We start from the raw sequence: 21,596 nt of genomic DNA, 5'->3' as shown, positions 1-21,596 counted from the left end.
TGGTCTCAGTAGCATATGTAATTCCTCATAAGTCTCTCCAAGCTGCTTCCATTCACATTTTTTTCTTTAACATTTTATCAACATTAGGTGGCATAATTCCAATATTTATAGTATAATTCTTCATTTCTATGTCCAGTGACAAGCTCTAGAATACTGTGACACAGTTTCAACAAGAAGTAATTTATTACTTTTCTTTTTTGGTAGTATTCATCTTACCAAATGGGGTGATTTCTGTTAGAGAAAACAAACTTTCTGCCCTTTTGAGACTGATCTATTTTTGGAAATTTTTATATAAACTCTGTTTCTCTCCATTAAAATGTTCTTGAGGCAGCTTAAAGTAAAAACAAGCCATGAAACAAAACCTTGTAAAGAAATAACTGGGAAGGTTGGGGGTGTTGTGTTAAATGTTTAAGCTTTAAAATGAAAATGGATGATGCTGTGTTAGTACTGTGGGTTAAAGCTTGTACTTCCATGGAGGAAGGAAACTGCTAGAGATTTTGCTACTGTTATATTGGCTGAATGAATATACTCAGCTGTGGCTCCCTCCGTATAGTAATTTGCTTCCTGCCTCCTTTGTTCAGGTAATTGTTAGAAATTTGAGAAGTTTGATAGCTTAGTGGTTTCTCAGTGTCCAGAAACTTAGGAGATGTAAAATCAGCACCTTCCTTGACTCCACTGTATGATTTTGTATAGTTCTTCTGATTATTGTTACTAAATTATATATTTGTCCAATTTGTACTGTACAGAAAGCAAGATATTTATCCACTAGAGTTGATAGGTTAAAAAAAAAAACCTGTAGGAATGCTCTAATGTTAGTGTGTTGGGTTTACTAAATGTAGTAAACTCTTAGTTTTTAGGTAGAGAAATAAAAGTTGTCATCTTACTAGAATTGTTAACAAGGACTGGCAAGATTAATCCAGTAGCTTGTAGTTACAGGCCCATTTCTACCACAGGCTATTGTAATGTTTGTTCTACAAATGGACCTTACGTAGGCAGAATAGTGAAAACAAATTGATTTTGTTGTAATTACACAGGGTTTGGTTCATTCTAGATAATTTGCATGAAGAAGGCATAAAGAAGAGAAATAGAAGCCACCTGTAATTCTGTTACCCAAGTAAACAGCATTTATATTTTCCTATGTTCTTATTCATACGTGTCTACACACACATAGCCATACAAGGTTGAGAAGTTCTAAAAGGCTATCTGTTTTTAAAAGGAGAATTCACTTGTTTCTTCAAATAGTGAACTTGCAGATATCGAGAGATCTAGAGACAAGAGATCCTCAGTCCTGGAACATATTATCACTTGACTGTCTAACTCAACTCTTGCTGTGTTTCTTGGGGATTTTAATATCCCTGTAGACTACTTTGAGAGTCTGGTGACTAACATACAATCTTGTGATGGTTTCACATAAACAACACTGGTTTCAACATTCACCCTTATTATCAAGTCCACACCCCTTCTATTGCAGTCACTGTCTTTCAGCATAGTAAGATGCTATAGAGAGACCAATTATGTTTAAATACAATTATCAAAATACCAAGACAAATTGCTGATACAGTAATATCGGTGCTCATTAAAGAATAGGTTCCAGTGGCTGTACAAACCACCACAATTCTAAAATAGATGAATATAATGAACTGATGAGTATAAATTTGGGTTAACGGCGGTAATGTGATATAAACATTTTTGTGTTGTCCATTAATGATAAAACCATAGTTACTGCTAATACTTCTGTGATTTATTGTGTTCATCAATAATTTAGGAAATACTATTGAAAATTGTTGTAGACAGCCGTTCCAACTAACCTCATAACAAGTCTCTCCAGTGATCTTGTCTTCCACCCTCCCTCATCCCATCTGAGGGTCATACCTGACCTTGCCCTTGTTTATTTGCATTTATTTTTTTTATTAGGGTATCATTTATATACACTCTATGAAGGTTTCACATGAAAAACATTGTGGTTACTACATTCACTCATATCATCAAGTGCCCCCCATACCCCATTGAAGTCACTGTCTATCAGTGTATTAAGATGCCACAGAGTCGCTACTTGTCTTCTCTGTGCTACGCTCTCGTCCCCGTGATCTCCCTGACACCACCTGTGCCAATCATAATACCCCTCAATCCCCTTCTCTCTCCTCAACCCCACCCCTTTGGTAACCTCTAGTTCCTTCTTGGAGTCTGTGAGTCTGCTGCTGTTTTGTTCCTTCAGTTTTGCTTTGTTATACTCACAAATGAAGAAAATCATTTGGTACTTGTCTTTCTCTGCCTGGCTTATTTCACTGAGCATAATACCCTCTAGCTCCATCCATGTTGTTGCAAATGGTAGGATTTGTTTTCTTCTCATGGCTGAATAGTATTCCATTGTGTACATGTACCACCTCTTCTTTATCCATTCATCTACTGATGGACACTTAGGTTCCTTCCATATCTTGGCTACTGGAAATAGTGCTGTGATAAACATAGGGGTGCATGTGTCTTTTTGAATCTGAGAACTTGTTTTCTTTGGGTAAATTCCTGGGACTGGAATTCCCAGGTCAAATGGTATTACTATTTTGAGTTTTTTGAGGAATCTCCATACTGCTTTCCACAATGGCTGAACTAGTTTACATTCCCACCAGCAGTGTAGGAGGGTTCCCCTTTCTCCGCATCCTTGTCAGCATTTGTTGTTCCTAGTCTTTGGGATGCTGGCCATCCTAACTGGTGTGAGGTGATATCTTATTGTGGTTTTAATTTACATTTCTCTGATAATTAGTGATGTGGAGCATCTTTTCATGTGCTGTTGCCATATGAATTTCTTCTTTGGAGAAGAGTCTGTTCATATCCTCCACCCATTTTTTAATAGGGTTATATTGCCTTGTGGGTGTTGAGGTGTGTGAGTTCTTTATATATTTTGGATGTTAACCCCTTGTTGGGTATGTCATTTACAGATATATTCTCCCATACTGTAGGGTACCTTTTTGTTCTACTGATGGTGTCCTTTACTGTACAGAAGCTTTTTAGCATGATGTAGTCCATGTGTTCATTTTTGCTTTTGTTTCCCTTGCCCGAGGAGATGCATTCAGGAAAAAGTTGCTCATGTTCATATTCAAGAAATTTTTGCCTATGTTTTCTTCTAAGAGTTTATGGTTTCATGATTTACATTCAGGGCTTTGATCCATTTTGAGTCTGCTTTTGTGTATGGGATTAGACAGTGATCCAGTTTCATTCTCTTGCATGTAGCTGTCCAGTTTTTTGCCACCCTTCCATTGTTGAAATGTCATACATCTTGCTTTGTCTTTTTTTTTTTTCTCCTTTTTTATTACACAGTACAACACACCCATAAACTTCAAAATACAAAACTGTATGGCTCAGAGAATTGTCATGAGATGGGCATTTGCATGTGTGCCACCAGGTCAAGACAGAAAACGTTTTCAGTTCTCCTGAAGCTGCCCTTGGGCCCCGCCTAGTAACAGCCTCCTCATTCCTCCCAAGTATAGCCACTAATCTGATTTTTATGGCAGTCCTTTTCTTTTTCTCCCTTTAATGTTTCACTCTTGGTTCACATCCTTAAACATTATCGTTTAGTTTGCCTTTTTCTTTTCGGGATGTTACTGCCAGGTAAACCCACGACAAGATCTTACTCCCTGCTTCCTCGGCTCCTTCTGGCTGTTGAAGGTACCTGGGGAAAATACCATCATAGGTGATGTGTCTCTACCTCTCAAACTTTTTGTTTTGAAGAATTTCAAATGTACATAAAACCAATCCAATCTTGAACTTTTAACTGGACCAGCTAGTCCTTTACACTCAGTGTAATAATACACGACTTTTTATAGTTGCATGTTACTTGCATGTATTTTCAAGCTTCTTATTTCACCAAATGTAGAAAGCTTCATTGTATAATCCATGACTGACATTGTTGAAATATTGTGCAGGTTTATTTCTGCTGTCTGAGCTGGCTTTTCTAATTTTGCCATTTTCTTCTGTACCTGGTTATCTCTGCTGCATGTTGGTTATTGCACATGGAAAATTATTTGTGGGAATTCCCTTAGGGCTGGGATGATACCATCTCCTCCTGAGAGACCTTAGTTTTATTTCTGCCGAGTTCAGTGCTTGAGATCCCCTTGCTCACTCAAGCCATGAGAACCTGGTATGAAGACTAGTCTAACACCATGACATTTTCTTTCTGTTGCTCTGCTCAGGGCTAAGGAGTTTTCTTTATGGTTTCCTGAGGTTGGGGAAATAGAGAGGCTGTTTCTGGTTCATCTTTACCATTAAATAATTGGGAGAGTGCAGTGTAGTAGAAAGAACAGTGGGTGGGTGAGTCCAGGTAAGCCTGAAATGTAGAGTGTGGAAATGCCCCCCTGGTGGATACAGCCTGTGCTGTCTGATGTCACAATTTTGTTCATTTAGTGATTAACCTGGAAATTGTTAACATGGATACTTTAGAGTTAATGTCTTTACCTTCTAAAAAGAGTACAATGGCCTTAAACCCTTGTTTAAGAAACTGTTCTTCTAAATTGTTTCTTTTCATATGTATTTTAGTTCTTTTTTTTTTTAAAAAAAGACTTAGGATGTCGTATGTGTAGGACTACTGGTATATAGTTGTTTACCAGTCTCCGTTCGGTCTGCCATTCTTTTTCACATTCTAGACATTCCATCTGGAATCACTTTTTTTATATTGAATTAGAGCTTAGAAAATTACTTCTATATAAGTCTATTGGTGACAAATTATGTTTATACATATTTTCTGAAAGTGTATTTTGTTGTGAAATTTATTTTCTCTAAGTATGAACAGTTATATTTACAAAGTATTGGAGATTCTGTTGTCTTAGAGCTTCTGTTGAGAAGTTGCTTGCAGTCTAGCAGTCTAATTCTTGTTGCTTTACCGGTGGCCCGTTTTATTTTGTCTGATTTTTAAGATCTTTGGTGTTTGTGTTATACATTGCCACTATGACCTGTTTGGGTTGGATTTAATGCATTTATCTTCTCTACCCAGGGAATTCAAAGTTTCTCAATTGTTATCTCTTGAAATTTTTTTTCTTCTCCATTCATGCTTCTCTTCGTCTGTAATTCCATATGTGTGTAAGATTCTCTGTATACTACATGTCTGCTAACTGTTGCTTTGCCCCGCATTCTGTGTAATCTTTACCTCTACCTGCGACTTTACTGATTTTCTATCTGGGTGAACCTAGTCTGCTGCTAAACCTTCCTGTAGAGTCTTGGCTCTCAGTTGATCACAATTCTTTATAGTATCTGATGTTCATTTCTTATAATTTCATATTCCTTAGTTTAATTTTAATTCCACCATTTATTTCTTTAGATGTATATACTTAACTGTGCTTATGTAATTTGGCTCTCGCCAGTAACTGAGGAGAACATCTGCATGGGTTTTGTTTTGCTTTCAGTTGTGTTTGCTGCCTCTGTTACAGTGACTTGTGTCTTTTTGTGTTTTGTGATACTTGCATGTGTATGTTTGACTGAATTCGTATTCCTTGGAACTGTCACTCATCCCAGGACCACCTCTAACTAAACTCTTGGTTTGAGGTTTTTCTGACTTCAAGGTAGTGTGAATTGTTGGTAGAAATACTCATGAAGGCTAGCCTCTTGAGGGCTTGGAACAGAGACTGGGTTTTTTCTCACCCACAAATGTCAAAATAAGGATAAAGCAGGTACTTCTTTCCTACTTGCTGTGCAGGGCAGGTTCATTTCTGCGTATTTCTAAACTGAAGAAATCTTAATTTCATGATGGGAGTCCCCTGCAAGACTCCTTTTGTGGGCCCTAGCTTTTGTCTCTGGTCCCACAAGTCTCTTAGATGTGAAAAAATAAAGTTCAGGCTCATCAAATTTCACCTAGTGCTCTCGGGAGGAAGTTGTTCTCATTGTCCTTACCTCCCTAGCTTCCTGCCTTCACTGTCTTCACATAGGAATTGGCTTCTGAAAATTCTTATTTCCTGCCAGCGGAAATCAAAGTATTTTAAAAGATTTTAAAATATTTTTATCTTACCCAGTGTTTTAAATTATTTCCAGCTGGGGTGGGTTAGATGGATTTTGGTGCAGGTATTAACTGCATTACTGTGTTCCCCTCTGAGCTACAAGAATGCTGTGGCTTTGTTTTTTCAGTTACCTGCTCTATCCTTTGTGCCTAAAACTGTGTCCAGAATGTTTTATTTGTTGAATGAGTGTTGAATGATTTGTTAAATGTGTGATTCATTCTTTGTAGTTTTCAGGAAATTATGATGAAATAGTCAAAGATATGTGCAAAGATTTGTACTACAAAGATGATTATTGTTTACGCTAATGGCCCTAAAATGATGCCAGTTTAAATGTCCAACAGTGTGAGTGTGGTTCAGAAGAAAATTTAATGGTATAGAAAGATGTTAGTGATAAATTTGTTAGGAAAAAACTGCAGCTCAAGTAATAGTGGCTATGTTGGTTTTGTTTTCTAATTTTTGATAATAAAACATAGTAGAAGTGATCTTTTCCAGCATACATATAAACCCCCATGATTAAGTTTAGAATGTTTAAAAGATACTTTTAAAGCTTAAAATATTTTATCTGAAAATATAAATGTTCATTTGCTGGTAAAGATGTATAACTAAATTAGCCTTCTCATATAAACTGCACACATAAAATAGACTATGACTTGTAGGTTTTGTTTAAAATGGAATAGGAATTTAAAATACTTAAGAAATATGAGTGCAGAATTATTCTAGGATTTTACTGTTTTCTTCCCTGTCATTTCCAGTTGTCTTGCCTACACCTATTTTATTTCATTTATTTATTTATTCATTCATTCATTCATTTATTTATTTATTTAGGGTGTCTATCTTTTGTTGTTGTTTTGGATTTTTTTTTTGGTATCATTAATCTACAATTACATGAAGAACATTATGTTTACTGGGTTCCCCCCTTCACCAAGTCCCCCCCACATATCCCTTCACAGTCACTGTCCATCTGCATAGTAAGATGCTGTAAAATCACTACTTGTCTTCTCTGTGCCTACACCTATTTTAAAAGTAATTATTCATAGTGACTTAACTCTGATTTTTTCCTAAAAATTTTCTCTTTTTCTAAAAGCAATAGCTTTTTGATTATGTACTCATCTCATTTGTTTGGTAATTAATTTTTCTAACAAGTTGGAGAAAATAACAGCTAATTTTTACTAAGCATATGGCTCAGCCAGTTAATGCAGAAGGGCAAAGAATAGGACATAAAGTTTCATAACCCCGAATGCCCAGAATGACATAGCTTTCCATCTGTATATTTGGCAAAGGTAGTGGGGAGTTAATATGTCTACTACATTATTCTGTAAGACTGAATTTTTATCTTAAGTGACATGCTTTGAATTCTGACAGATGCATAAAAAATTATAATCATTATAATTCAGGCTCAAGATATAAGAAGAAACGTTGTTATCCAAAACTTATCTCCCTTTCTCCCTTTCTCCCCGTCTAGGTGGGTCCTATGTGTATGAACTCAGTGCAGTCCTCATACACAGAGGAGTGAGTGCTTATTCTGGCCACTACATTGCCCATGTGAAAGATCCACAGTCCGGTGAATGGTATAAGTTTAATGACGAAGACATAGAAAAGATGGAGGGGAAGAAATTACAACTAGGGATTGAGGAAGATCTAGGTAAAACCTTTAAGTTGTGAGTGCCCTTTTAAAATATAAATTTTTTTTTTTTACCGGAAATGCTTATAATTATTATAGCCCAAGATTGTTATGGATTATCAGAGATATTTGCATTTCTTAAGCACACGTAAAGTCTCTGAACATCTTTTATTAGCAACATCTCAAATTTTTAAAGCATGATTTTGCTCCAGAGATGGTTTCTATGTCATGTTTTCTGTACAATTTGAAGGCAAATACTCAATTTTCAATAACCAGTTTTAATTGTGAGTGGAGGGGAATTGGGGAGAGAGGACGGTGATATTAAACTTAAAATTATGCGTAGTAGATTAGTATAGTAGATTTGTAGTCCTTTTCTCTGAATCAGGAAATTTATTTTGGGGTAATAACTATAGCAGGGGAACTTTGCTCTGAGAATGGTGTCTGTGCATCCCTTAATCCATACTGTGCATTAAGTATCTTACCCATCCCTGGAGTATGGAGCGCTGCTATGTGGGGAGGAAGCTGCTGGGTGTTTGTAGCAATGAGGGCTGCCATAAAGTACTTCTTGAAAGAGTGCCCAACCAGGCAGCTCTCACAGTAGGGCCGAAAGACCCATTCAGTCCCTAAAGGAATGAATAGTTCTTCCAGTAAGCCAAGCTTTTCATCACTTCCCCACCACGTTTGAGTGAGATTTGGACTATGGATTCCAAATAAGAGAAAAGGAATGGGAATAGGTGTGTGTCTCCTGCCACTGTTCTTTCTTAATGGATCAGAACCACCTTTCCGAGGTGTCACACAGGGAGCCTGCAGTTGGGTTTGGTTTCCAAGACATATGGGTAATCTTGCTGCAGATACTCATGTGGTGGCTATAGTCTTGTGATTTAGAGAAGTATTTTCTATTTTTAAATCACATTTAGGTATTTATAGATACTCACTAATCTTGCCCCCACTCTACCCAAGTAATAGGCAAGTTCCTAACACTTTTATTTTTTCATATGTGAGAGTCTTAGTAGCAACAAAATTGAGATGTGACTTTAAATTGTGAATAATTATGTCTGGATTTTATTTGGCTGTTCTTTACTGAGGTTTATTTGATTTTTCTTAGGGTACTGTAGGATTAAAAGCTTTATTAAGACTGTCTTGTCTACTTTTTATATACAGGGAGTTCTAAATTTTAAAATAATTCAGGAGAAAGAGATGCCACACTTATCAGGAACCCATCCCCATGTTTTAATACCTCTCGTCTTCACTCCCTCTCGTGCCACTTACTTTGCAGCTCTCACCTATTGTTTTCTTTTGATTAAAAACAGAAAATACTTGCTCATTAAATTCATGAGTAATTTGTTTACTGTATTCTATCTTGAACTTAGGAATCATTTTATGTTCCATCTTTAGAGAGTAATGAATATCTTAAATTTTTATACTTTTCCATTAGAAATGACCAACCTCTTTGCTGTATATGCACCTGAGGTAGTTAATTCCTTGGGACAGTGGTCTTCAAACTTTTCTTGTGCCTGTGTTCTCTGCAGAAATATTGAATGACTTTGTATTCCTTTGCAGATTTTGAAATCAGCCTTTTTTCATTATATTTAAGTAGCTCCAAATAATATAATTTCTGACAGTATATTCAGTGAGACAAAGTACAACATCACTAATCTTAAAGAGCATCCAAATGGAATTAAGTAACTCAGGGCAACCACATCGTCCTTTTCAAAGATACACATGTACCTGGGCTTTTTTATAGCAGGACATTTTTAATACTTTCCTTTTTTCCTGAACTAGTATTTTTATTACATTGACCCTACAGAATGTTCTAATGGAATTTACTAAGTTTTTATAAATGTAAAGCTCTAAATAAATAGTTAAAAAGTTCTGGATTGATTTGGTTTTTTTTTTTTATATTAGTACAAACATCACTACCTAACTGATCAAACCAATATAAGTATGTTATAAATTTCCAAACAAAGTCGAAGTTTACTGTAAATACATCTTTTAATGATATGAATGAGATTTTTTTGCCATGGGATGATAGGTTATATCTTTGTTTGGTAAACTGGGAGATAGATGACTGAGAAAAGAAAGGTGGAAGCCATCAGTGGAACATCATCTTTGAGGCAGTTCAGTTTCAGAAATGCACATAGTGAATTGAACATCTTGGTAATTAATTTCCTCAGAACCACTCATGACCCCATACCTGTTGGAAGATGACCCTGGAGCACTCTACCCCAATTTGATGATCAGTAGCACGTAGAACACTTAAATGTTTTTATTTGCTACTGAAGGCATGGAGATTAGAGGCTACTTTTACTGCTTATTAGCATGTCATTTCATTTTTATGAATGTGACATTTTACTTGCTTGAGCAGTTAAGTCTGGATTTATTTCTATAATTTGAGACCAATATTAAAATAAACACATAGTAGTTGTACTTTTTGTTCCAGGTTTGTCTCGTGAAAAACAGTACTTAACCATCTTTAAAGTATTGAATATGGCAGGCAAGGGGGGAGGGTAGTAAACCTGTTAAATATTCCAACATCTAACAAGGCTGCTGAATATGTGTTTCCTTTTAAAGTTTTATATCCATGTTGAAGTAATTTGAGTGTGTATTATAGTTGTTTTCTGTGGGCCCCCTCTTTCTTCCCCTCCATTGCAACAGAATGAACATACTATAGGCATTCTAATTTTGTCGTCTTTTGATTTGTCTACCTCAGCAGAACCTTCTAAGTCCCAGACACGGAAACCCAAGTGTGGCAAAGGAACGCACTGTTCTCGAAATGCATACATGTTGGTTTATAGACTACAGACTCAAGAAAAACCCAGCACAACTGTTCAGGTACCAGGTAAGCAATTTTCCAGGATTGTGTAAGGCAAGTATTTTAGATTAATACCATGCTTAAAGGTTAATGAAAGGAACAGGTTGCTTTTATTTGTAAATTTTATAAATTATGTATATAAATAGAGAATAGTTGCTCCTTGTCTAAAGGCAGTCTTCAGTTGTCGCCCCACATAACACTGCTGTGCTTTGTGGCACTATCTGTTTTTAAGTGGTGTTTCTGAGCCATTTGATGGTTGCAGCTGGCTGATGGTGTCATGGAGAACCAGGTGGGGGAATCACCTAGGTTTTCAGTGGATGGCTTCAGTTTAACTTCTGCTCTCAGGCTTGGGGGTGGTCCAGCAGAACAGAGACCACACTAGGAACTTGTCACCAAAACCTTAGTCAGTATTTGATATAATTTAGAGATCAGCATGTTCCTGTGTCTTTGAAAACAGAATAAAGTTGTTTTTTTCTTTCTGTTTTGAATAGCTTTTCTTCAAGAGCTGGTAGATCGGGATAATTCCAAGTTTGAGGAGTGGTGTATTGAAATGGCTGAGATGCGAAAGCAAAGTGTGGATAAAGGAAAAGCAAAGCACGAAGAGGTTAAGGAGCTGTACCAAAGGTTACCTGCTGGAGCTGGTCTGTAAGATATTCTGGGACAGCACTGTTGCCATTAAGTCCCTTGTTTCTTTTATGTTCACAAATGTAAATGAACACACTTTCCTCTACCCTTTTTTTTTCAACATGATAAACACTATTTTAATGCAACCTATTTTGTTATTGTGGTAAAATATACACAGAATGTACTCTTAGAGACGTTTAATACTCTCTACCTTTTCTTATAACTCAGTAATGCCAGCTTATACACTATAAAATTACTATGTAAATCAGTAATAATTTGATGTATAGTGTTCCATATAATTTGCATTATCATGTATTTTTAAAAAATGGGAAGCTCTTAATTATTAGGTTTAGGTCAGCACTCTGCATATATGACTCTTTGTAGATACTTCTTTTTGTGAGAGATTAATTTATTCTTAAAGAAAAATCTTACTGGCTTACTATGAAGCAACTTGGCTATAAATTCCTTGCATACTTTGTGCCCTAATAGTATCAACAGGCCTCTTTCATGAGTACTGTTTTTTATGATACAAAAGATTAATTTGGTATTTAATATCAGATATTATGCTAAGAATAGGAAAGCCTTCTGCTGACCCCTAATTTCTTAAGAATTATCCCACGTAATCCAGCCCATCCCTTTACTGTTTATGTTTGTTCAAGTTTACCTAGTCCTCAGAAAGGAAACCTCAACTTTTTAAGGCTGGCATGCCATTTGTAATAATATGTTGTCTTTGTCATTTCATAGACATGAATTGCCAATACTCAGTTCCTGCTTAAAGAAGGAATTTAATCTTAACTTTAGAAAATAAATACTCAAGCATAATTGTACTTGTGGTTTTGTCTTTTTAATATCTTAATTTTATGTTACTGGTGTAACTTTAAACAAAAGATGAATATAAATTGCTGAATCTATAAGAATAGCTCTTAAACTACATCTTATTTGATTCTGACCTTTTTATGTAACCTGTTACTCTTACTCTGTCTCAAGGGTTGGGATCATCCTAGTAACTAGAGTGACCTTAATTTCACTGGAAATGATTTGGAAGGAACATGATCCAAATTTCTAAATTCATTCAAAGAAAATGGAACCTAGAAATCTATTTTTTTGAACTGATTTACAGTTCCCTCTGTTCACTGGACAAGAGAAAGAGACTGACTGGATCTGAAGTAAAAATGCTGTTTTTGAACCACTCTTTAAAATGGCATGGTCCAAAGATGTTATGTGTCAGCACATACTTGTTCTTCTCGTGGCTGTTTTCATTCAGTCCATAAAAACCTGTATTTACGCTCTTAGAGTATCAGTACTTCTACCAACTTTATATGAGCTTTATAGTTTCCATTTGTAGCAAACTTACGTAGTGGAAAGTCCATATTGTCCTAAAATGTTATAAAAGCCCAAAGCCAATGACCATGGTTTTGTGCTGCCAATCCAGGTCTTTTGTTATATGCATTTTCTAAATCTTACCTTTAAGAATGTTAAAGAAGAGTCACTTACGCTAAAATATAAGCCTCATTGAGAACACAGACAAACCCTCTTAGCCCTATTTATTTAATCGACACAGATTATCTATGAGTAATCTTGAAGTATCTCTGGGTAAAGTGTTTCAAATAGTTTTGATGCCACAAGTTTTTTAGACTCCATAACTTCCCAAAAGAAAATACCCCGTTCAAAACCAGGCGTTTAAGAGAAATTCTAAGTAACTTGAACCAACATTGCATTGCCCTTTGGTAACTCTTTTAACACTTGCTTTCCCAGTTTGTCGGATGCTGACGTTTTATACAGTTTGTTACCTCCAACTCAATAATGAGAGTGCTCATTCATGTTTAGTAGTTCATTAACCATGCCTTTGGAAGGTGTTGCTTAGGTAGTTTACTGAATCACGAATGATGGAGAACATCTTTGAGAATCTGCCAGGAGTCTCTGTCTAGTACACAAGTATCTGTATTATAAAGACTTGCCGCAAGCAGAATCTGCCTTAATTGTGGAGACCTGTGCTAGACCCTGTTTCTCAGGGAAGCTCTTGACAGAGATTGCTGTAACGTGATAGGGATAGAAATGGAAGGAAAGACCATGTGCCCATGGTCCCCCTTCCCTGCATGTGCTCCAGCACACTGAAACGGGCCCCTACATCTGGGAAACTGGCCGAGTTTATAAGGATTGTATTACATCAGAAATACAGGCCCAGTCCCTGCTCTCTTCCTTCCTTTCTCACTATAAAATCACCCATGCTTTTTGTAATCTTCCTATTTTATATTGAATTTGTATTTAACTACTCAAAATCGAAACAGCAAACTTCACTTAGAAGTTTTCTCTAGGACTCTGGTAAGGGATTGGAAAATGTCTTGAACTGACTGCCTTTGAGTCATATCATTGTATTTGGGTCCCGGTTAGAGTTGCCCTGGGCTTTGAATTCCAGCAGATAGCCCTTGGCAAGGAGTGCTTTGCGCACTTGTAGCTGTCCTAGGTTTATGTCCTTGTAAGAGTCAGAATTCTGAGGGCTTGCCCTTTCAGTCAGCAGCAGGTATTGTCCTCGTGTCACCCCTCCCCAGGTGCAGGGAAATGAGAACACCTGGTGAATGATTCTTGAATCTTGCTCTGTGTATCACAATCCTGTTTCCCTTCCTTTGATAGCCTTCAGATTATTAAAAATTTTCATCTGTGTGACTGTATTTGGGAAAAGATTAAATACACTAAGACTTACATTTTGCTTTTTTGGGTAGAGACCATTTATCTCTGCATCCTTAAGATACCCAGTGTACTCTGTCCCTGGCAGATTACACTTGATAAATGGCAGATAAAATTGGAAGATATTTTGAATGTAATGAAACATATTATATATTATATATTATAAAATGTCACAGTGTTACCTATACTGAATCTTAAGGTCTCCTCTTTTATATATTGTGCGAATGTATAATTAACTTTTCTATATCTCTTTTCTTCCAAAAAGCTCAAAATGCTTCACATATCTTATCTTTTACATTCAACAACGTCCCTGTGAGGTAGGTAGAAGGCAGGTATTATTACCTTCATTTTACAAATAAAAGACCTGAAGCATAGAGAGTTTAAGTGACTTGCTCAAACTCAGTTTCTTGGTGGCAGAACTTGGATTAGACCTGGCCTCAACTTGCAGGTGTGAGCTCTTCTCTGCAACAGCATTAGAGCTGACCAGTCACAAGGCTCTCAGTTGACGTTGTACAGTTTTAGCACAAATAAGGGGTCTAACAATTCTGAATTTTGTTTTTGTAAAAACTGAAATGTTTTACACACTGAACTCAAAATGGTAGTTAGTTTTCTAGACTTGTAATTCTTAGGGAAGTATAAACCTGGTCAAAATGGGCTTGAGTTGAATTATCTATCCCTCAGGTCTCATCAGAAGTAGTACATAAATATAAATATATAAATTCAACCTCTATATGTTTTCTTCTATGTTTTATGCTGGGACTCACTGGAAATCTTTGTAAGTAATTAAAGCTGGCCCCTTTATCTTTAATTTTGGCTTTTAGGGAACTCTGGGACTGTGTTTTTCCAAATTAAAACTCATTTTGAGGTGTTTGGTTTTGTCTTAATTTTTGCAGCTTCAAAATTTATAATTGAATTCTAGTGTACTCATACTGGATTTTGTTTAAAATGGCTTACTTGCTTGAAGTACATAATAATGTAGCAAATAGGTCATGATAACGATTTGGGTGGGAAAATCAAATACCTTTTAGTCAATATCAGTATCATCTTGGATGAAGAAAAAGTTCAGTGGTTGAAATGGGCTTATGAAAGTGTGGTTATAGCTGATGAGGTTACTTTCTAACTTTGAACTCAGGCTTCTTATTTTAATTTCCAGATGTATATCACCTATTGATAAAAAGTATTTATGAAAGTCATTTATGAAATAAACACAGGGGCTGACGTTGTGTGATTTACAAGCCAGTGTGGAGTGTGGCTTGTAGACCCCAGTCATGGGTGTCCTGATCGAAGCTCTGCTGTGCTGTCAAGCAAGACACTTCTCTCTGTGGACGCCTCTTTTGTAGAATGTGGTTAATAATACCAGCCGATCTCATAGGGCACCGTACAGACTCATCCCTATTGTGCATAGCTGCTCGAACTCAGAAGAGGGGTAGTTAAATGGAGCTTTGTGTCATACTCATCAGGCATCTTCCCTGAACAATGATTCTTCTGATTCTGCTAACTTCAGAGTTTGCATTGTCTTTTGATGAAAATGAATGTATCATGTAGTCAAAAAGCTGTAAAAATACATAGGCTGTTTCCCATGCTTTCTTCCTCAGAGCCCTATGAATTTGTCTCTCTTGAGTGGCTGCAGAAGTGGTTGGATGAGTCAACACCCACCAAGCCTATCGATAATCACGCTTGCCTGTGTTCCCATGACAAGCTTCATCCTGATAAGATACCAATTATGAAGAGGATATCTGAGTATGCGGCTGACATTTTCTATAGTAGATATGGAGGAGGACCAAGACTAACTGGTAATTTGAGATGTCTTCTCTGCTTAAAAAAGAACAATCATTAAGTCCTCCTCATGGCTTTTTACGGTCATTTGACCCAAACTATCCTGGACCAAATGTTCCTTACACTTTACAAAAATGATTTTCTAAAAAAAGTAGAAATTAAACCGCTTTATGCGTGGTGTATTCATAATGTAGACAAGAAACTGATGCTGCTCATTGAGTTTTGTTGTCCGCCCGCCCCGCTGCCCAAGCAGACAGGTATGACACTTTTGAGAAAACCAGCTGATGGTATTTTGTTACTTCACACATTACTCTTGATACTGGAACCTTGGTCTAGTTGACTGCGAGTCTTGGGCCTCCCCGCTATGGCAACTTTTAACAGCATGAGATCTTTAGATTGTTAGTTATTTAGCTTATGAATGATAGTTGCTTCATTCTACCACGAATATAGAGCTATATACAACCACCTAGTATCCATAGTTTTTTTAGGTCTGGTTGCTTCTTCTCAAAATATTATTCTTTTTAATGAGCAATTGGTAACACAGGAGCTCTCCAGTCTATAGGCGAGCTTAATAAACAAAATTGCATGAGTACCCCCATCTTCTCCCGAAATTAAATGCGATTTTCTGATTGTGCAACTTAACTGCCTAAAAACTGGCATTTGACTAAATGATAAAGACTCTGGAGTTTTGCTTTCTAAATTTTTGATTGATAATCAGTAAGCTATTCAATGAGAAGATCTTTAAAAGAATCACATTTTGCATGAGTTCTAGAACTGTGTTTTTAATCAAGCCCTTTATTTTTTTTTTAGCATTCTGTGCTTTGAAGTATTCCAATATTCAATACCTACACAAAGCTCTAACAGACATTTAACATTACATTTATAATTGTCAGATATGTTAACTACCCCACCTTTAGAGCTTTGTTTGATTACGGTCTTACAAATTTGCACCTAGATCTTATAAAGCATTGTACTTCACAGTATAGATAGTTTTACCATATTATAACATTTCACCTCTCATTGTTCTTCATGTAGATAACAATATTGCTATTTTGGAATCTATCTCCTAAATAATTTAGGATATATTCCAATATGCTATGTTGTCAAAATTTATGACTCTGGTTTAGAATTCCTGTTTTGTGAAATGCTGACAGCATTTTCCTACAGGAAACCTGTGTGTGAGTGAACTCTATTTCTTTTCGTTCTCTCTTGCCTCTAGTGAAAGCCCTGTGTAAGGAATGTGTAGTAGAACGTTGTCGTGTATTACGTCTGAAGAACCAACTAAATGAAGATTATAAAACTGTTAATAATCTGCTGAAAGCAACAGTAAAGGGGTATGTTACACACTGTATATTGTTCATGGTAAACTAAAAACTTTGTAAGAGGTAATAACCACATGGCTTACATATAGATAATGGGGAATTAGTACTCTCAGAAGGGTGATGAAGTGGGTGGCAGAGCCAGATTAAATTTTGCAGATCGCCACCCTAGCGAAGTTAGAGAAAGCTGAGTCCACACAGCCTTTGTGACTGTATTCCATTCATTAGAAAGGTAGAAGCAGAGATGTGGATCTGAGGCCTGACAAAACCAAGACGGAGTATTAGCCTGTTCCTGTCGTGGAATTAGAGAAAGCTTATGTTGGGAAATCATCCTGGCAGGCTTGGGTGTTAACCCAAGAGGCTGAAATAAGTGTGTTAACAAATGGTACCCAGTGGAGCATCCTTGTCACAAACACCCATGTCTAGCCCCACTCCTTATAGTACCTCTGGGCTCAGGAACCAGTAAAATCAAACGGCATTTACTGTATCTCAGTTAAACTTAAGTTGTGTATTTCTCAAACAAAGATTAATCTAGTTTACTATCTTTGGTCATTCCACCATCAGCCTACAAAGTCCCCTAAATGTGTATGTGTAGACATGGATGTATATAGGCAAGTGCCTGTATGGGTACTTAGAGGGACAGCTGTACATAGTTAATGAGGAGCAGTCAAGTTAAAGTGAGACCAGTTGACTGGGGTGATGGCATGATGTAATTGAAGGTTGGGGGAAGCAGGATAAGATTTAGATTTAGATTTAGGAGGAAATTGTATTGACACCGGCAGTTCAACAGCGAGGAGTAAAAATGACCAAACTGAGGAAGTGGGTTAAAAAAGACACCTTGTGCATGACGGCTGATTTTAAATGTTTGTAATTCATTTTAGTTGTGCCCTGTACACATTCTCTCTGTTCCCAGCAGTGACGGATTCTGGGTGGGAAAATCCTCCTTGCGCAGTTGGCGCCAGCTTGCTCTTGAACAGTTAGATGAGCAGGATGGTGACGCAGACCAAAGCAATGGAAAAATGAACGGCAGCACGTTGAATAAAGGTATCGTGTGAGCCCTGTATGTACATGGCTGTGAATTACACCACAAAAATCCCACCCGTGTAATTTCAAAGACAATTTATATTAAACCTAACACTCTCAAACAAAATATTTTTAAGCTGTTGAAATGCAGGAATTACTGCGAACCTGGCATGCTTTGGACTCAGGGTCTTGATAGTTGATCATGTGAAATTAACTTTAAATTCTGCTACAGACTGAAAATTTTAAGACCAGTAAATCTGCCACAAATTGCATAGTATATTGTAAGCCGAGTTATAGATTGGTTATAGATTATCTGCTACACTTAACACACTGCCTTCGTCAAGTAAATGAGCTCGTACTTCTGTGTTTTCATCCAGGAGAGAAGGCAGCTTTTGAATAGCTTTTTGCTTATAAATTCTTCTGAGTTTTCTGAAACTATTCCTTCAAAGAAAATTATGTGAATGTAAGTCAATCACTAATCAAGGGAAATTAAGCCATTAAAACTATTTATAAATTTAAAATGGAAGCTTGAGGTTTGATAGTTTATCCAGAGGTACATTAATGATTCATAAGCAGTTGTTTTCACTTTATTTTCTTATGTCCAGATAGTCATATTTACATACCTAGATGTTTATTTTTTATCATTTTAATATTTTTGACCTTTTTACTGAAACATTCTTTGTTTTCTGAATTCAAGTATTTTATATAATTTTATTTGGTGTGGGTCTTCCCATATCACTATCTCACTTTTTAAGAAAATAAAAACAGCCAAGCCTCTATTAGTTTTAAGCTGTGATTTTTTTAACATTTTCAAATTTGAAGAGTTTTTTTCCTTTTGGTTAAAATAATCTGTTGAGCTGTATAATTCATGAACATAACCTTAGCTTCAATTTTACTGTCCTGTCATTCAAAAACCATACTATTCGTGTGACATGGTGTGTGACCCAGTGTGTTAAATATTTATTTGGTGCTATTTTAAGCCTCTTTATCTATCCGTGACCCTTCATTTTTTTTATTTTTTATTTTTTATTTATTTTTTTATTTTGGTATCATTAATCTACAATTACAGAAAGAACATTATGTTTGCTAGGTTCCCCCCTTCACCAAGTCCCCCCCACATACCCCTTCACAGTCACTGTCCATCTGCTTAGTAAGATGCTGTAAAATCACTACTTGTCTTCTCTGTGTTGTGCAGCCCTCCCCGTGTCCCCCATGCACTATACATGCTAATTGTAATGACCTCTTTCTTTTTCCCCACCCTTACCCTCCCTTCCCACACATCGTCTCCAGTCCCTTTCCCCTTGGTAACTATTAGTCCATTCTTGGTTATCTGGTCCTCTCTATCCTTTGCCCATTTCTTTACTTGGTCCTTTTTAGGATTAGTAAATATTGTTTATATATTTCAAGTGTATTAAAAATGTGTCACTTACCTAACCCATGGGTACCTTATTCTAATCTCCTGATACTTAAAAATTCTTCCATTTGATCTGTTCCTGGTATACACAACTACAAATTGATAGTGACACAGTCTTGACAAGTAGGAAAAGCAGATATTGGAACAGAAATAGTAAGAGGAAATGTAAAATTCTTACTATATGTATTTGATATTAAAGGTAAAGTTCTTATTTCATTAGCCTCTAAAGCTTCCTGTTCAACCTATGAAAGAATAGGTAGGTGAAAATGACATGACATGTAGATGAATTAACTAAGTTAATGACAGTATTCTGAATATCTTGACTAGAATTAATGGAAGGATATGTAAATTATTTTTCAATTTGAAAAAAAGAAATATTTTCTTCTGTAATCTTAACTCTTTCAGAAGTAGAACTGCCATTCAGATATTATTTTTCTTTCCTTTTAAGGGAAAGGAATATAACACTTCTTAGCAGAACTATGTAGGAATCACTGGGTCTAATTTTTAGAATGTTTTAAATGATTTTTCTTTGTTCAAAATTGTGCAGAGTAGTAGTATTTGTGCCACTTCGAATTTCAGATACAAATAGCTAGAGCAGTTGTTAATCTACTTCTTCTGACTAGATGAATCAAAGGAAGAAAGAAAAGAAGAGGAGGAGGAATTAAATTTTAATGAAGATATTCTGTGTCCACATGGTAAGCTATACGCACAAATCACTGTTCCTCTGACATTAGCATATCATAAATATCTTACTAAAAGTTTTGCTGTTTTCGTACAGATTAGACCCCAATATGGCAGCCAGGGCGGAATAGCTGGTTTTCTGAATTGTACTTGATTCGTCTCTGTTCTCTCCCCCTTTTCAACTGCAGCGTCTATGGCCTGTTTTCATGCCAGTGCTGCTCACACCTTTTTTCCTCCCCTTGCCAGAAAAAGGGGACTTTTCCTGTGTTCAAAGAAGAAATTTTTTGTCATTTTTCACATTGGGGGGCTTTCTCAGTTTGAAAGGAAGTATTTCAGTTATTTCCCATGACTGTGTGTCTTTGTCCAATTTGAACACTTTCAGGACAGCATTTGTATATTATTAGGGGTATTTCTGGTTTAGTTTCTCAGACGTTCACTGACTCACTACTACGTGCTATGTACTGTTAATAATAATTTCCAAATCTTTATTTCTGTGCATTTGTTTATTATTTGGTGTTAGTGAGTACTCCTAACTAACTTAACAGAGTGCTCATTTATTTATGTATGAAATGTTAACCGTCCAGTAACACTGAAAATCAAACAGGTGTCTACTTCTGAGCCTTTTTACTATGTGAGCCCCCCTCCCTCCCTTTGTTTTACTCTCTCCTGAGAAAAATTGGCCCCTGAGAAGTTGGGATACCAGTGTGACTACTACTAACCCATGTTTGTGCATTTCTTAATGTATGCTAATGTATTGCTAATTTTCATAATTTTTGTTGTTCCTAACAAATTCCTAATTTTAGTTTTTACTGCACTGGTTTATTATGAACAGGTACACAGTGATGCCTCCTACTTACCCTCATGCACATTAACACTTGTATATCAAGCGTCTTTGACCGTCGTGATAGTGGTTGTCTTTGAGTGGTGCTCGCGTGCTGATGTTTCTGGACATTAACTCACTACTCGAGCTCGCCTACTCATCAGCATTCTCATCTATGGGCCACATGACTTGGGGCAGGAGGAGGTCATCCTGGATGTGGATTCGGGTCTCTGGATCCCAGGCCTGCCTGTCCTTCCCATCACATCACCCTGCCTTCCAGCTTGTCCCCCTGAGACTGTAGTGCACAGCCGGAGCCCAAATGTGAGGGAAGATGGGGGGGCTCCTGAGTCATAGGCAGGTCAGGGAGAGGGAAGGTGAGGTGAATAGCCAGAAGGAGGTGAGTTTCTCTGGTGATGCTTTCTTATCGACTCCTTTCTTTACCATCATAGCATAGATGTGGAGAGAGGGCAAGCGCCTTCATTTTGAGAGTTGAGGCATCTGGGGCAAGACCCTGAGCTGCGCGTGGTGCCGCCCCGCCGGCTGGAGGGTGCTGGGACTCGGGCTCTAGGCCTCCTTCTCTGCCCCCTGACTCTGTCTTCCTACCCCTCGTCTTGTCATTTCAGTAGTAGTTTTGACAAGAAGCATGACAGAGCAGAGTGGGATTTCAGGACTCGTGCTGTGCTCCCCACCAGAAATTGTTTAAATCTTTAGCTTGATTTGCAACTTGGTGGCTTCCGTTGATACATTTTGTTATCTTGTATTCTAAAGGATAGTTCTCAGCTCTCGTTTTGTGGAAACCACCTGTCAGTGTCCATGTCTACCGGGTCAGGTTTTTCAGGTGCG

General features: G+C 36.9%; 1 protein-coding gene across 11 annotated transcripts in view; it reads left to right on the top strand.

Annotated features, from left to right (window-relative positions):
- Window positions 1-21,596, top strand: part of USP48 (ubiquitin specific peptidase 48) — a 95,227-nt gene that overhangs the window by 36,738 nt on the left and 36,893 nt on the right. For 4 of the 11 annotated variants that reach the window (XR_005056388.2, XM_073233356.1, XM_017651161.3 and 1 more), the window contains exons 9-15: window positions 7,441-7,620; window positions 10,310-10,438; window positions 10,903-11,052; window positions 15,316-15,513; window positions 16,716-16,830; window positions 17,729-17,859; window positions 19,876-19,947. Coding sequence is in view for 10 of the 11 variants with exons in the window: in XM_073233356.1 (XP_073089457.1) it covers window positions 7,441-7,620; window positions 10,310-10,438; window positions 10,903-11,052; window positions 15,316-15,513; window positions 16,716-16,830; window positions 17,729-17,859; window positions 19,876-19,947 (975 nt within the window). In the remaining variant the exon portion in view is untranslated. The remainder of the gene's footprint in view (window positions 1-7,440; window positions 7,621-10,309; window positions 10,439-10,902; window positions 11,053-15,315; window positions 15,514-16,715; window positions 16,831-17,728; window positions 17,860-19,875; window positions 19,948-21,596) is intronic. The other 7 variants (XM_073233358.1, XM_017651160.3, XM_073233357.1 and 4 more) reach the window with 5 other exon arrangements.

This window comes from Manis javanica, chromosome 4 (assembly GCF_040802235.1).
Source record: "Manis javanica isolate MJ-LG chromosome 4, MJ_LKY, whole genome shotgun sequence".
Taxonomy (NCBI): Eukaryota; Metazoa; Chordata; class Mammalia; order Pholidota; family Manidae; genus Manis; species Manis javanica.
The sequence above is the reverse complement of the archived record's forward strand: the minus strand, read 5'-3'. Positions and strand labels throughout refer to the sequence as shown.